The sequence below is a fragment of the Herpailurus yagouaroundi genome, unplaced genomic scaffold (genome assembly GCF_014898765.1).
Source record: "Herpailurus yagouaroundi ecotype Mexico unplaced genomic scaffold, PumYag 193, whole genome shotgun sequence".
Lineage (NCBI taxonomy): Eukaryota > Metazoa > Chordata > Mammalia > Carnivora > Felidae > Herpailurus > Herpailurus yagouaroundi.
The window spans coordinates 4,570,632-4,587,446 of NW_024412424.1; the positions used below are offsets into that span (position 1 = coordinate 4,570,632).

Here is a 16,815-nt window from a genome sequence, read left to right on the forward strand (position 1 = left end):
TAACCGACTGAGCCCCCCCCAGACGCCCCCTAAAAACACAGTCTTTATCAGTGCAACACTCTACACCCAAGCCGCTAGGCGCTTCTGACTGAACTTGGCCAGAGGCCTTGGCTCCAAGCAGCTCCATCCGAGGGTCGGCAGGGAGGCCAGTCCCTACGCTCAACACACGCATCGGGCCCGAGAGCACCGCACTCCGTGCCTAATCACGCCGGCTCCCCTTCCGGCCCTCCCTGCTGCCCACGCCCCCTTTTCTTCCCACAGACAATTTATTCTGCCTTTAACCTTCAGCCCAGCTCGGGAACCACCTTCCCCCAAATCTGTCCTCAACCACTTGGATCCGGAACTGTCTTCTCTGCCACCCTGAGGCACAGACGTTAGCATTCTCCTATCTGTTTCTAGACTGTTAATTCTCCCTTCTCAATGAGACCGCAAGGTTTTGGAGGGCAAGAGACTAGGGACTACACTGCTCTTTACCTAACAGCATCCAGCATAATGTTGGGAACACAGGAGCCATGAAAATTGTTCATAGATTAGTAATTAATTTTTATTAACCTTCCTAATAAAAAAATCCCATCGTTGTTATTGCAGACTGTAAACTTCAAATGTCCGTTAATAAACACTGTCCAAAACGCCATGCCCTTCGCTTCGCCATCAAAAGACACAATTAAGAGCTGCTTCAGACTTTCTGGAAGGTGAGTGCCCTTTCCTGGCCCACTGGAACCATGAAATAAAGTGACTACAGTGGACTGATTATCCTCCATGGACCCGAGCCCCAGTCAAACCCCCCTCCCTCAGGGTCTCCCCCCTACAGTTGTGCAGGCACCGGACGAGAGGGTTTGCCTTTCTCCAAGCGAGGGCAGCGTTACCTTGTTCAGGAGTTCTGTTCCGCCCTCATTTAGTGGAGCAAGCTTTGGCTTCAGGGTATCTAGGATGGGCTGACACAAAAGAAAGAAACCAAACCAAAATCACCACAGAAGAAATCACATGTAATCACTCAACATTTGCACTTTCTTTTTAAAAACATTTTTAAGTTTATTTATTTATTTTTGAGAGAGAGAGTGGGAGGGGCAGAGAGAGAGAGAGAGAGAGAGAGAGAGGATCCCAAGCAGGCTCCACAGCATCAACACCGAGCCTGAGGTGGGGCTCAAACTCATTACCACGAGACCATGACCTGAGCCAAAGTCGGACGCTCAACTGACTGAGCCACCCAGGCGCCCCTCGACATTGCACTTTCTAAGTGGAAAACACCGTGTAAACATATCCACTGGATGTCAGCTCCACAGGGTGGGTAGGGGTTTTTGTCGGTTTGGTTCTCTGCTACATCCCGTGACTACGACAGTGCCTGGCCCACAGCGCCCAAACACATCAGAAATGCACATGAAACCCACCCTCCCCAAATCCTTTAAAGAGCTACAGACGGAAGGGAAAGGCGGGAAGAAAGGAAGAAGGGAAGGTGCTCGAAGCCAGAGCGGATAGAGGTCCCAGCCTCTGCGGACAGGAATTTTCACCTGTTTCAAGGAGTTGAAACAGATGTGCGCAGGAGCCCGGGTCTGGGAAAAGTGCACGAGTGCAGCTACCCCACAGGCGAAGGAGAACTTGGCCCAAGTTCCCTGGCAGTTTGGCGATGCGCATTAACAAGTGAATCCATGCCCTCTGACCCGGAAACGCGCTCCGGGGGAATAAGTGGCAAATTGATTTGTAAGGAAGGGTATGGCGTATGTCCGTGGATTCAGCTCGGCAGTATCCTTCTATCAGGCGCCAGGGAGCGTTCGGGGTGCGGCTGGTTAAGGGCTCGTGGCAAATACCGAGAATGAGTGAAAAGAGAAGTAGGTCACTAGTCACTACTAGGGTCATCTCCACTGGACAGAGGAGCACAACAGGGCCCGGCTGACTCAGGCAACCCGCTCAAGGTCACTCGGGGAGAGAGCCAGAGCCGGGACGAATGCCCGTGCTCTGTACCATCTGGGCGAAGAGCTTATATGGCAGGGAGCAGGGTGGACGGCAGGGATTCCGTGTGTGTGTGGGGGGGGGGGGGGGGGGAGACAGAAGCAAGTGTTCACAGTTACTTTTTCCAAAGCTCTCTTTCTTTTGCCTGAAAACAGGAATGTTTGAATTCTGCTCTTGAACTAAACACGTTCCTTTGAGGGTTTGCACTTGCACCTCTGAACCGCTCTGAGCACCTCGAGGATACTAAACGCCGGCCACTAGGGTGTGGGCTTAGGACGACGCGAAATTACCTTTTTATTCGAAGACGTAAATTCTGCTTTTTCGAATTCTGCAACTTGTTCTAATAATTCTCTGGAAGATACAAATGTGAAAAAAAATCCATTTAAAATAGATTTGCATCCCAGACACAGAAGAATAAAACCACTGGCACCGATCTCCCACAACACGCCGGAGAGAACAGAGCACCCTGTCGAAAATGATTCCTAGTTACCAATGGCCCAGAGCCCCACCCAGGGACCGGATTTGAATATTCCACGGCACCTAGGATCGTGCGCCTACTGAGCATACGCTCTAATCGCCAGAACGAAACTACAGTGTTAGTTCAAATCTGGCACAACTTGCCCTCAATTCCGTATTTCTGAGGTGTTAGAGGGAGACTGCTCTCCGACATGATTTACATCGAGCGTTAGCTAGTGAATGTTCAAGAAACGCAGACTGGCTCTCAGAGAGTAAGCAGCCTCGGAGACATGGGATTAGTTCGTGATACCTACTGAAAAAAAGAGTATCACCCCTACTGGGAAGGAATATGCTGTACCTCTGAGGAAGAAAGCCGGTTCGGGAATGAACCAACCACCTGACTGTTCCCTTTCCCTGCCCCGGTGTGGTCCCAGTCTGGATCCCGGGGGTGGCCCACGCGGGCGCCTGGGAGGGGACGTGGTACCCGCTCTCCCAGGCTTACTGTGGCGCTTTCTCCAAGTTTTCTCAGCAGCTCTCCCTGGCGGCCAGTGGACTGAACCGGTTTTCCTGCCCGGTTCAGGAAGGCCATCCCAGGGTGGTTCACCAATCTCTGCCGCCGTGCCTGGGGGCGGTCAGTCTTTCCTCATTTCTGGCCCGGCTTCTCTTAGACTAAGTTTGAATTTCATTTTACTTTTTTTTTTTTTTTCTAGTTTTGAATTTTTTTTCACGTTTATTCATTTTTGAGAGACAGAGACAGAGCAAGAGAGGAAGGGGCAGAAAGAGAGGGAGACACAGAATCCGAAGCAGACTCCAGGCTCCGAGCTGTCAGCACAGAGCCCGATGCGGGGCTTGAACCCACGGACCATGAGATCATGACCTGAGCAGAAGTCGGATGCTTAACCGACTGAGCCACCCAGGCACCCCTACTTTATTTGTTGTTGTTAATGTTTATTTATTAATTTTAAGAGAGAAAGAGAATGAGGGTGTGCATGTGCGAGTGGGGAGGTGGGTAGGAGCAGAGAGGGAGAAAGAGACACATGACAGAGAGAGAGAGAGAGAGACAGACAGACAGACAGACAGACAAAGAGAGAGACCGAGAGAGACAAAGAGAGAGACCGAGAGAGACAGAGAATCCCAAGCAGATTCTTGTCAGTGCAGAGCCTGACGTGGGGCTCGAACCCATGAATTGTGAGATCATGACTGAGCTGAAAACAAGAGTCAGATGCTTGACCGACTGAGTCACCCAGGCACCCCCTCATTTTACCTTGTTTAAATTAATGAGCTCTTTGATACCTTCGAGATTACAAAACAGTTTTGTTTTTTGTTTACATTTCCTATTTTAAAGTAAGTGTGTAACTTTAAAATGTAATTATAGAAAAAACTGCAATCCTCCCGGTCTGAATTGACGGTATTCGAATTCATCTTTCAGTTGTTTCATAATCTTCATCCCCTCATCGACCTATTATGTCTAAAGACTCATTATAATACAATGCGACCAACAAAGAAATGGGCAGGGATCATTAGTAACAGCCCAAAAAGCAATTCCATGAATCTCAAACGCCTCTATAACACCCGGGATTTGGAGAAACAGAATTCTGAAGGGGACACCGAGCGGCACCTAAGAGATCACTCGGTGGGTACCCAGAGGCCGTCCTGCTGCCCACCCCACGCTTCCTCAGGCCCCAGCCCTGAGAGCAGAAGCGGCGCAGACGTTCGCTAACTTCTGAGACCGTGCTGGGGCCTCTACCGTCCCAGCCGCAGAGACGAATGTGTCACCTGTTTTCAAGTTCCGAGATGTCCGTCTGCAGCTTGAGGTACCACTTCTCGGCTTGGGAGAAGAGCTGCCGCAGGAGTAACACGTTGGTGTGCGCCGTGTTGATGAGCTCAGACTCCACCTCGCTGTAGACCACGGCCTGCAGCCCGCTCAGGACCTCGGACACCTCGTCCACGGTGAAGGTCTCCTCCACTAGCCTGCGGAACAACCACAGTCCCAGACTTCCGGATGAACGACCCAAACCGTTTGCAAAACAAAACAAGACTAAGAGACCCACATTCGGGTCAACCGAGGGGGTGACGGGGTTATTGGGAAAATCTCTTCGGGAACGATCTTCTTTATGAATAAACCGTACTGAAGATACCTGAAGCTCAGTTCACTTTTGGTGTCCGTCTGAACGACCCAATCGCGGGTGTACATGCCCTCTAATACAAAGTAGGTGCTCAGAAACATTCCCCCAAACGTTTACTTTTTTCTTTACGTTCTCGGTTGAAACATTTTTTTATTTTAATCTCCGCCACAATCAGTCTTCTCACATTTAGCAGTTTCAAGAGTCCCCTAGAAGGTAGTGTTTTTCCTTTCCTTTCCCTTCGTCTAGCATTTCAATAATTGTATGAACTACTCCAATGGTAGCAAATGATTATAAGAAAATAGTTATGTGCCGCTTCTCTTGGCATTCCTTTTTTTTTAAGTTTATTTATTTATTTTGAGAGAGCCAGAGACAGCGTGAGCAGGGGAGGGGCAGAGAGAGAGGCAGAGACAGTGTGAGCAGGGGAGGGGCAGAGAGAGAGGCAGAGAGAATCCCAAGCAGGCTCTGCACTGTCAGCGCAGCCTCCGACACGGGGCTTCAACTCACGAGACCTCGAGATCACGACCTGAGCCGAAGCCGAGAGTTGGACGCGTAGCTGACTGAGCCACCCAGGCACCCCTTTCTCTTGGCATTCTTGAGGCCCAAATGAAAAACACAACAAAAAACAACTAACTTATCTTAGGTGCAGCTCCTCTGAGCACTGACCATTCCCTAAAAAGGAAGCCATCATCAACAACAGCATTAAAACCCACTCTCCCACGGGGAAGGTTTAGGTTGGGAGGGACCTCAGAGCCATTTTCTTCAACCCCCTGGCGTTCCAGATGGGGGCGGGGGGATGCAGGCTCAGAGGGCAGGGGTGACATGGCCCTGGTCCCACGGTGGGGGTGACTCAAGCCCACAATCATTTCCGGGAGTCTCAGCAACATGCCCAACAGCCGAATCCCGAAAAAGCTCCTAATTTAAAGGACAGTTTGACAGTTAAGACCGTCTCTCCCCTCCTGGCCCCAACCCTCAGCCGCTCAGGGGACAGGAGTGATGGCCCCATCACTCCTCACTTCCAAAAGGACAGAATTAAGAGCCCACCAGTTTGACCAGAGTTATACTCAAGTTAGTAGTATTTGTTACCATTCTTCAATGTTTCATTTGGCCAGAATGAGCCAGTCTAAAAAAACCACAACTTCAACTATTTTGGGGGAACACCCTTATTCAATACATCAACCATCTTCCTCTACTCTTTAGTAGAACAAACCAAATCTGCTTCCACTTTTTTTTTTTTTGGCAACCCAAGTTCATGGTTATGAACAGCAATTAAGGCACTCGCTGTATAAAGTGAGGGATGAAGTATCTTCCGTGGCTCACAGCCGGGCCAGTGCAATTGTTGCTTTCATCTGCTGGGGGTCAGGAGACCAGCTGACCAGGTTACATCGGTGGGTCGAACACGTAACGGTCTACAGCTGGTGGCGTCCCCTATCGTGTGCCGCGCGTGGCTTTGCGACACGTGTGGCTCACGCGGAGGCCTTTCTCATTTCCATCTCATCTGACATTTAACCGTGCCAAAGTCTGATCCCCGAGGAATGTGGGGTCTCTTTACTACTTAGTCCTTTCCTTTCATTGGTTTCCCTATGTTTCTCCAGACCAAACACGAATTTTCCACGGACTTTAATTACATCCCGCGACAGGCTCAACCACACTAATGATCATCTCTTGCCGTACACCCACGAACAGTGTCGGTACCAGCGCAAGCTTTCTGTGGTTTCCTGCCGTTTCCCCCCCTCCCAGGTCTTCAGTATCAACGGCACAGGCGTCTTCTTGCTAACTGCCACGCCTCACGGCTCGAATCCTTTCATTAACAGCTCAGGGAATCCAAGTTCTGGGATCTTTAATACAGCGAGGCAATCATTAACCTACAAGCACTTCGCCATTTCCTGACGGCCCTTTCGAAACTTTGCAATCTCATCATTATCCTATGTGTACGTTTGGTAACAGATTGCTCCCCCCACAACCCGGTTTCCCGAATTTCACCTATCCACGGGGCGTGGTGGAGTCACTCTCAGGGGGGACCCGATCATGATAATCCCGGCAAGGGTTCGTATGGCCTCCGCAGCCATATCCCCACACCGGATACCGGAGAGGATCCGGGTTTCCCCTGGGGTTCCCTTTGAGTCCTCTGATACCTGCTCTCCTTGAGGTCTTGGAAGCAGGAATCGACAGTTTTGAGTCTCAAGCCTCTTCTGGAACGAGCAAAACGCATGTAGTTAATAACTTCGTTTTGATGGTGTTCATTTAGGCCCAACTCTGCCTAAAAGAGAGAAAAGCAGATGTTAGTCTTGGAGGTGTGACGAAGGAACCAACGATGAAGATACAGAAGGGACCGCCACATGTCCACCAAATTCCACTCTTCCCTTCCTCCCGGGGAAATGGCTGCCCAACTGGAGGACGCTTCCCAGCCCTTCCTGTGGCCACTCGATTGCTGCTCAGTACTGGATGTGAGCGGAAGAGGTGAAGCCTACTCCAGAGCATGGGCCTTCCGACAGGGTCGGGTCTTTGCCGCACCTATTTCCCTGAGACCTGGAGCGGGGGGGCCGGGCGGGGGGGCTCAGCTGAACCTCACAGACAGTGCTCTGGGGGTTGGGTGGACAGCACGATGAAAGGGACCCTTATCCTGACCCAATGTTGTAGAGCAGCACGGACCTATAGACCTAGATGAGCAGGGAAACGGCTGCTAAGTGAGAAACACACTTAGGTATTCTTGAAGCCACTGTTTTTTTGTTTGTTTGTTTTGATATATATGATAGCAACCTAACCTTACCCTGGCTAATGCAGCTTTAAGAAATGTACTGGGTTTTTGAAATAGTCATGAAGTGGTCTTTATTTTAAACCAGCTGAGAGCTGGACAACTATGAGCTAGAAATTAGCGAAGTTTTTTGTTTTTGTTTTTTTTTCAGTTTATAGCCACGCTGAAAAGAAAAGGATACTACACAATTGAATATCTAATGTAGGGACTCTATGAGTCAGGAACGATCTTTATTTTAAGAACAATGATCTACCATGGCCTTCCTGTGGGAGACTAAGGTCTAACTTCCGAGCCTCTGTCTGAGACTTGTCACCCTCTCCACAGTGTTGGAAGCAAACACCAAGGCCATCGGGCATGATCTCCTTCAGCCCCCAGTCCCTCACGGTGGCTTTTCTGCATCCACACGGCTCCCCTCTGCAGTCTCAACTTTCTTAGGACGAGGGTCTCTGAAGGTCAGGACCTTGCCCACCTGGTTCCCTAAGGTACCCCCATCCCCGGTACTAAGCACGGGGCCTCACAAGCAACAGACAGGTGGCAACAAATGAACTTAAAGAGCTTTCCTCCTTTTGAAGGTCACTTCTTCATCGGGCCTTAATCAGTTCTTTCAAACTCCTGGAGGACTTTATTTAACCAATTATTCCCCCATCTCAACATTCCATGGGTTTCTTCCCCCCTTCAGACTACAGGGAAGACTATACATATAAACCTTATTCAAAACCACACAAAACCCCTCAACCCTGAGATTCCCTTTAACTACCCTTGCACCCCCCACCCCTTCTACCCTTGCTATGCCATCACCTAGCCCTTAAACCTATACCTGCTCAAATTGCTTTTGTAAAGCTCACCAGCAACTTTTTTTTCTTTTCTTTTTCTTTTTTTCTTTCTTCTTCTTTTTTTTTTTTTTTTTTAGAATTACCGGGGTCTTTTATTTATTTATTTAGAAAACTTTTTAAATTTGGGGCGCGCCTAGGTGGCTCAGTCGGTTAAGCATCCGACATCGCCCCACAGTGGGCTCTGTGCTGACAGCTCAGGGGCTGGAGCCTCCTTCAGATTCTGTGTCTCCCTCCCTCCCTGCCCCTCCCCCAAGAGAGACTCTGTCTCTCAAAAATAAATAAAACATTAAAAAAATTTTCTTTTAATTTGAGTACAGCTGACACACAATGTTACACTCGTTTCACTGCCGAGGTATTTCAGTGGCCCATGGCAATGGTGCCCCCCAACTCTGGCATCATGCTTTCTTCCGAACCTAACTTTAGGACTGTGCCTTGTTCTAAGTACGACTGCCATGCCATATCCGCTGGAAAGAGGAATGGATCTGTTTCTGCATACAGGCCTGGCCTCTTCGGAACAAGTCAAAACAAAAGAAGTTACACCACCCCAGTTCCTTCAGCTGTACAATGGAGGGCTTGGACTCTTAAAGTCGCTCTCGCATCCGAAAGTTGGATTCCATCACGCTCTCGCTCCTCAACTCGTTGCAGTACACACCTGTTCCTGCCATCAAAGGGGTGTGCGTGTGAAAACTTAGGAGTTTTAGGACCGGAGCGAGAATCCCGCCCTGCGCCGTGGGCTGGCAGCCGTTCCCCGCAGCTCCCCCGACCTTGGAGATGTGACTGGGCCAGGCCCGCCCAGGTAGGGGTGAGGCCTGACCCGACGCGGGGAGAGAGGCGGCCAGTACGCCGAAGGGGCTTGGGCCTTGGTTAACGGAGCCTCGGCGGCCGGGAGGCCCAGGGGCCCGACTGGGTCCGGCGGCAGCCACGCCCTCCCTCGGCCCCGGCTCGGCGTCTCCTCCGCGCGGGGCGGCGGCGCCCGGCCGGCTACTCACCATGGCGGCGGCGGGGGTCGCAGCCCGGAGGAGCGGGAGAGGCCAGGCGGAGCTCCGTCAAGCGCGGGGATCGCCGAGGGTGGCTGGGCCGCAGAAGATGCGGAGGGCGGGCAGCTTGTTTGGAAGCCTCCGGTTGCTAATGGGAACGGAGACACGTGACCCCAAGTGATGCACTTTTATTGGCCCTCGAGATCACGCGACAGGAAGTGCCGCGTGACCCGCTGACTGCCGCATGCGCATTGGCTTCCAGAGCCCGGAAGTCCCACCTACTCGCGCCACGCCGACTCCGGCGGCCTGTGCCGTTGCCAATGGTAACGGGAGCGGAGAGGCCGCCAGGACCCCCAAGGTCGGGCGCGCCCCCCCCCCCCCCCCGTCCTCCCAGACCCCCGGCCACGGAGCCTCGGGTTGCAGGGAAGGGCTGGCGCGCTCTTCCCGGGCTTGGTGATGCCGAGGGCGGTGGCTTGGACGTCTGACTCCCCACCTTTCAGTGGCCTCAGGGGGCCTGGCGTGGGCGCCCAGGACTGACTTCTTGTCTCTCCAGGGGACCCTGCGTGGCTGGGTTAGGCCGGCAGCCCCAGCGCTGCCAGGTGCCAGGATAGAGCTTTGAACGGCCGTCTCCCCGCCACGCTCATCCCCCCCCCCCCCCCCCCCCGCCCAGTCCTGGTGAAACTAATACCACCTTTATCGTTAACAAATAAGCGCAAAAAGATTGATGACAGAGCAGCAAATTTCAAACTGTTATGCCTAGAATCACCAGGGAAGCTTGCTGAACAAATGCTTCCCAGGTCTCACCGCTAGAAAGTGGGAGTCAGGAAGTCTAGCTTGGGGGCTTGGAATCTGCAGTTTTTATCGCATAGGAGTGGTCGGGCACCACGCTTTAAGAAACGCTGTCCTAAATCATCAAGGAAATGCAAATCAAAACCGCAAGGAGGTAACACCTCACATCTGTCCGAGTGGCTAGTCCAGTGACAGATACCAAGCGTTGGCCAGGATGGGGAGAAAAAGAAACCCTCGTGCACTGTTGGTGGGAGCATAAATTGGTACACGGTGCCCTGTGAAAAACAGTGTGGGGGTTACTCAAAAATTAAAGACAAATATCCTATGAGCCAGTGATTCCACCGTTGGGTATTACCCAGAGAAAGCCAAAACATTAATTCCAAAAGATATATGCACTCCTGTGTTTATTGCAGCATTATTTACAATAGCCAAGATATAGAAGCAACCCAGTGTCCGCCAATAGATGAATGGATAAAGATAATATGGTACACACATACATATGCGCACTGGAATATTATGCAACCATAAAAAATGACAAGATTTTGTCATTTGGGACAACATGGATGGACCGACAGGGTATTAGGTATGCTAAGTGAAATAAACCACAAGAGAAAGACATAATGCGTAGTATTACTTACATGGAGAATTGGGGAGAAAAAGAAACTCCTAGAAACAGAGTAGAAAAGTGCTTGGCGGGGGCTGGGAGGTGGGGGAAAATAAGGAGATGCTGGCAAAAGGGTACAAACTTTCATTTATAAAACGAGTAAGTTCCGAGGATCTAACGTATAACACGTTAACATGGGGACTATAGTTGATAACACTGCATTGGATCATTGGAATTTGCTAGAGTGGAGCTTAAGTGTTCTCACCAAGAAGAAAGAGAGGAAGAGAAAGAGGAAGAGGAAGAAGAAGAAAAGAAAGAAAAATAAAGTAAATGTGTGAGGTGACGAGGTGGCCTTGTTGGTTCATTCAAAGAAGGGAATCCTTTTCAATGCATATGTATAACAAATTATCAAGTTGCACACTAAATATATTAGAATTTTCTTTGTCAGTTTTACCTTAGAAAAGCTGAAAGAAAGAGAAAGAAAGGGAGAAAGGAAGAGAAAGAATCTGGGGGACTTAAAACAGAGGAGAGTCCAGAAAGGATTTGACACTCCTGCTTCTATCTGCTTAATCTATGGATACAGAGATGGAGAGCAAAGGCCATGTGTCCAAGTCCTCAGAGGGCTAGGTGGAGGCGTCTGGAGTGGGAGTCTGTGATAAAGCTAATACAAATATGTTTTCAGGAGAAAAACCAGAGGGCAGGTGTGAACTATTCTGGCCCGGGAGGTGTTAAATCATATTCTGGTTTTGAGAATCTCATTTTGCTTTTCATCTCTTGCCACCTTCATTTAATTCAAAATACAGCATGTACCACATTATGCACGAGGCTTGGTTGTCCCGAGGAGGGAGCTCAGTGCTTTTAAAACTAAACTTGAAACTTCCATCGCTAGAACAGAGTGGTGGCGGATAGAGTCTGTAGAATTTACAAAGGGATGTGAGCTTGAGAAAGAGAGGCAGGGCAATGAACACACATTTGTCAAGTTAAATGGCCAATACGGCGAAGTGGCAATGACCTGAGTGGGTGAGTTTCAAGTCAGGCAAAACAAGAGTTAGGAGGAAACAGCATTTTCAGATGAGGAAAGACAGCTCAGAGAAGATAAGGGTTTGGCCCAGGAGCAGAGGCAGCAGAGCTGGGACTGGAATCCAAATCTCATGAGCAGAGTGGTGAGAGTTTCTCAACCACTTTGACCCACCCAAATATAGGCGCCAGGGCTTTCTCTCGCAACTTTATCCCCACGCCTGTGACTGGAAGTTTCCTCACCCTCTATTTAGGGGAGCTTCTGAGTGTCCCGTGGCTGTTGAAAAGCAGTGGAAGAAGGTGTGGTTTTCTAGTTTGGAGGAGCCTTGGCAAAGCCTTGGTGAGCGGCCAGGAGCCCTTCATGCACACGGTCAAGGGATGATATGCATGCAGTTGACCACGGAAGGACCGTGAACCTGAGGGACAAGAAGAACAGCTGGCAGGGAGCCCCTGTGTATAACCCGGAGCACTCCCAGGCACGGTGGAATGTTCTGGAGGCACCAGGTTGGCTGCCCCGCCTCACCATGGCCTCCTAGGGGCATCTGGACATGGACACGATCTCAGTCTCCCTGCACGGCCCGTAAGGGCAGGTTCTCAACACCCACCCACTGCAGCGTGACCCCCTCCAAACTCAGTTCAACGTCCCCTGTATCAGGCCATCTCTCCCATTCCCGTTGAGTGAGTGTTTGTTGAATTTGACAATGGTGTCCATTTTTTAGTGCCAACTACGGGCTAGGCGTACTCCGGTCCAATAGTTCATCCTCACCATCTGGCTCTTTCTTGCTACCGTAGACATTCATGAGTTCACATACGGGGAAGGTCACTTTGCTGGGTGCTGTGGAGGCGAGATAAAGAATGGATTTCATAACCACTTTTATGACATTTAAGTAAAGGTGTTCAGCACTGTGCGTATCTAAGGAAACTGAAGTGTGTTTTCATGCGATCTCCTGTGTTCGCTAAATGCTCGTTAACGCTGGGGGACAGAAAGAGTGGGGAGATAATGCACACGTGTCACTTGTGAGTATGTTTGTGGCTTGGGGATTTTTCAAGTTGTTCTGGGAAGCTGCATCAGGTAGTCGTTTTAATTGAAAATTCCATCTGAATCTAAAATCTTCGGCACCGAGGATGTTACAACGATCACGGTTAGCCCGTCTACCCAGCTGGGTTGATCGTTGTTACATAAGCTGTCCAAATAGTGTCAGCAAATGTGAACATGCGTTTTTGGCCCTAACTTGATGAATTTGGCTCACGAAGAGGCTGAGCTTGTTGTTTACAAGCTTGGGTTGATTACCAGAGCAAACAATTCGAGCTGCGGGGGAGAAGAACTCCACCCTACTTTGATAGCGAACTTCTTAGCCTCACCCTATTTTTTTTTTCATTGCTGTGACCATTTAAAAAGTGTGTGTGTGTGTGTGTGTGTGTGTGTGTGTGTGTATGTGTGTGAATCTGGAAGGAGTAGATAGGAGGCATCCAAACGAGGTCATTATATACTTTTCAGCAGAGTTCAACATAAATAAAATGAAGATCAGCTCTGTCTTTTTGGATTCTTAGAAAATGAGACCCTTTGTGAGTTCCCAGGTTACCAACCCAACACGCTGGCACCACCAATTTCGGCGCATTTGCAACCCACACTCAGAAAAGGAGGGCTGGGAAGATAATGGTGGGCTTCTTAGCGGTGTTGACAGATTCACTCATTCTGCCACTATTTACAGAGCTCCCTGCCCTCGTGGGTGCAAGATTCTGAGGTTGCGATGGTGAGGATGGGAGGGGAGAAATGGGGGATTCAGGAGGCCCCAGCTTTCCCTCCTCTATAGATTTTTGCTGAAGCTCGGGATGAGGAGGGCGAGACCAAATAGTAGAAAAAAGGATTTAGTGAAACGTGATACAGGTGGGACACAGAAAAGGCAAAAATCTTAAGGTGATGCGGGGAAGGGGAAAGTCGGAGAGACACCGACCTTGTAGTGGGTGAGGAGTGGCTAGGGGGAAATCGTTGTGGGGGATTCTCTTGAATAAGGCAGAGCCTTTGGAAGAGGGCTTCTTGTACGTAGCCGGTCCTCTCCAGTTTCCCCAACGTGACCCAGTTACGGCTGAGAAAGTACCCAAGACTTTGAAGAAGGGAAGAAGCCAGGATTGAAAGAGACTTTACGGGACCGATGGCCTCTGCGTGGGTCTCTTGCGGGCGAGAGATTATTTTTCAGTTCTGCCGCTTGTTTACTCCCTCAGTCGGTTGGTTTCAGAATGCTCTAGTGACTGGCCGAGGAGTGGAGGACACTGACAAATTCGACCAGGGAAATCACTATCACATGCATTAAAAGAGGTCAGGCAAGGAAGTGGTTCACCATAAAATACTACAACTCGCTTTAAGATTATGTAGATGACAGCAATTTCTTAGCCCAAAGGATAGATTTCTTTCAGCGATTATCTCCATGTACTGAAACACCCCACAGGAAACGAACACCCAAACCATCAAACAAGGAAAGCCTACCCAAAGAAAATGTTAGGAATTGGTTGTGGAGAATGCCTTCTCGGGAAGTCCAAGAGACATTGGTTGTAAACCTGGGGGCATGCCCCTAATCCTTATTCTACAGCCCCTCATGCACATATCCGTTTGCGTTAGATCTCCAGGCTCACCTCAGAGCAACTGAGGTCACATAAGGTCATTTAAGTACAGGTGGTGGTCACCTCCAGCAATTGTTCGTGGAAGACCGTGAAATGCATTGTGGGGAAGGGAACAGTAAGCCAGACAGAGTTTGTCCCTTTCAGGTCTGGGTGGGCGGGGGAACACGGTAGGGGCCGTTTATAAAATCCCCCCCCCCCCCCCCCGGGGGGGGGGGGGGGCGCCCCAGGGCGGATGACTTTGAACATGGAACACACGGGATGGATGCCCTTATGGTTAGATCGGAGATAAATGGTCTCGAATCGCCCTTAGCTGATAAAATTTGGTCTTTTCTTAACAACAGTGAGATGTGCGCGTAAACCGAAAGACAGCACAAACTTTAGTATCTGTCTGCACAGTATAGAAACACGTGTGCATTTTAAGAAATTTAAAGTATGAATTTCTACGTGTGATTTTGTGCGACACACTGGAGTTCGTTTTTTACTAGGGTCTCTGCTTGTATCCAATAAGCAGGTTCTTCTGTCTGTGTGTTGAGAGACTGTCCATATGCTCAATGTGTCTTGTAAAGACTCAGAACTTCTAATATTGTGAATATTTGCTTCTTTAAAATGGATATATATTTAAACCCTCTGTGAAGGGAATCATAGCTGTCATTTGTTGCATACTTACTGTGTCCCAGTAACAAGCACTTCCTATCTAAAATGCAGTATTTGGGGTGCCTGGGTGGCACAGTCGGTTAAGCGTCCGACTTCAGCCGGGTCACGATCTCACGGTCCGTGAGTTCGAGCCCCGCGTCGGGCTCTGGGCCGATGGCTCAGAGCCTGGAACCTGTTTCCGATTCTGTGTCTCCCTCTCTCTCTGCCCCTCCCCCGTTCATGCTCTGTCTCTCTCTGTCCCAAAAATAAATAAACGTTGAAAAAAAAATGTAAAAATAAATAAATAAAATGCAGTATTTTTTTTAGGTTTATTTATTTATTTGGAGAGAGACAGAGAGAGCACGAGTGGGAGAGGGGCAGAGAGAGAGAATCCCAAGCAGGCTCTGAGCGCAGTCAGTGCACAGAGCCTGACGCGGGGCTCGAACCCACAAAATTGTGAGATCGTGACCTGAGCCAGAATCAAGAGTTGGATGCTCAACTGACTGAGCCACCCAGGCACCCCTTAAATGCAGTATTTAATGGAATCCTCAAAATAACTCCATGAGATAGATACCATGATTCCTCTCCTTCTCGAAGGGACAAAACCAAGACTGAGTGAGCATAGGTAACTTTTGCGGGGTTGAGCGGCTAGTTGACAGCGAGGCTGGGACCTGGGTGGATCTGTGGAGGACAGCAGCCAGGAGCACGGTCTCCCAGCCCCTCCAGCACGTGTCACTGTCACACCTCCCGACGGCACGGCCACAGCGGGGCACCAGGGCACCTTTGCCCGGAAGCGCCACGTGGACTATTCCTTCCTTCCATCCCTTTTCTGATGCTCTGATTCCCAAACCCCTTGACCCACATTTGATCCACAGTCCAAGCATTTCAGGGCCCCTAACTTGCTTGTTATCTATCCTCATCAATACTTGCCTTCCCCAGCAGGCTCTGTGCCTTCTAGAATACGCTTTCCGTTTCTTGGTGCCCTAAGAGCCCCAGCTCTTTCCTCAGATGCTCCTCGTCCAAGGGGGGGGGGGGGGCTTCCTTCTTCCCACGGCTCCTCCCCTCAAGTCACATCTCCAGGGCAGGACGGGTGGTCTGTGCCTCCTTTGCGGTCACTTACAGACCCTCGAACTGAGCTTCCCTCAACTGGCTTTTGTCTCCAGGGACCCCACTGCCACCTGTCTTCCGTCCACCGCCTTCCACCACCCCCTGGATCGTTCATTGGCTCACACATACTCCTGGTGGCCTGTGACATCTGGCCCCAGCCTGTCCTGCCGTCCCTGGTACTGCCTCTTCCGGGCTCTGCGAGCTGCAGCCCTGCGTCACGTTAGCACCCGCTCTGCTCCCGCACCCCCTCGGCACCGGCAGCTGTCCCAGCGCGGCGCTCAAGGCTTGAACTCAGACACGTCCCTCTGGGGTCCTCAGCGGCCATCTGAGCGCTGCTCCGTTCTGTCACTGCCCTCCAGCCCTCCTCCCCGGCCCGGTCGTTTCAACCTTCGCTTTTCTTCTTCTCTGTCCTCCGTTCTCCTTGACTCGCTTCTCTGGGTCCCGGCTCGGAAGGGCCGTGTCATCACCCGAGCACAAGAAGTTTCTGTTTCTCACCAGATGAGTCACTGTTAACAACCCCAACCTGAGCAATTCCAGCTTTAAATTCGTGTCGGCCCATAACCCACTGTAGTGGCTTCATAAATGCTTTTTGACCTCCCCCCTCCCTGTCCCCAGTGTTCTGTGGGTCTTTCAGCTGCTTAAGACATTTTGGGTCAGCTCCCGTCCCGGCTTCACCCACCGGGCTGTCTCTTAAAGTTTTCCTGGTCCTCAAATATCCTCCTGTCTCTCCCTCTTCACTCCCAACAGACGATTCCCCTTCTGCGTTTCTGGAAGGGTAAGCTTCCTTGATGAACCTGCATTTCCATTCAAAGTGAGTTCCCTCATCAACAAGGGTGGAAATACTTCCGGATCATGAAGGCTCGGTATGGCCTGGGGCAGGAGGAAAAAAAAAAAAAAAAGAAAACCAAACAAACATTGACAAAAAAAATTGACAGGAGGATAAACTAATATGGCT

General features: G+C 50.3%; 1 protein-coding gene and 1 long non-coding RNA gene across 4 annotated transcripts in view; one reads left to right on the top strand and one right to left on the bottom strand.

The window, feature by feature from the left end:
* The window catches only part of LOC121011096 (uncharacterized), a 10,084-nt gene extending 3,860 nt beyond the window's left edge, over positions 1-6,224 (top strand). The window contains exons 2-3 of the long non-coding RNA XR_005781491.1: positions 589-692; positions 6,122-6,224. This is a non-coding gene — a long non-coding RNA (uncharacterized LOC121011096). The remainder of the gene's footprint in view (positions 1-588; positions 693-6,121) is intronic.
* LZTFL1 (leucine zipper transcription factor like 1) overlaps positions 1-9,235 on the bottom strand; it is a 16,048-nt gene extending 6,813 nt beyond the window's left edge. For all 3 annotated transcript variants that reach the window (XM_040445109.1, XM_040445110.1, XM_040445108.1), the window contains exons 1-5: positions 9,104-9,235; positions 6,662-6,786; positions 4,180-4,374; positions 2,238-2,298; positions 867-935 (exon numbers count right to left, since the gene is read on the bottom strand). In XM_040445109.1, the coding sequence (XP_040301043.1) occupies positions 867-935; positions 2,238-2,298; positions 4,180-4,374; positions 6,662-6,786; positions 9,104-9,106 (453 nt within the window). In that variant the 5' untranslated portion in view covers positions 9,107-9,235. The remainder of the gene's footprint in view (positions 1-866; positions 936-2,237; positions 2,299-4,179; positions 4,375-6,661; positions 6,787-9,103) is intronic.
* Between the last annotated feature and the right edge of the window lie 7,580 nt (positions 9,236-16,815).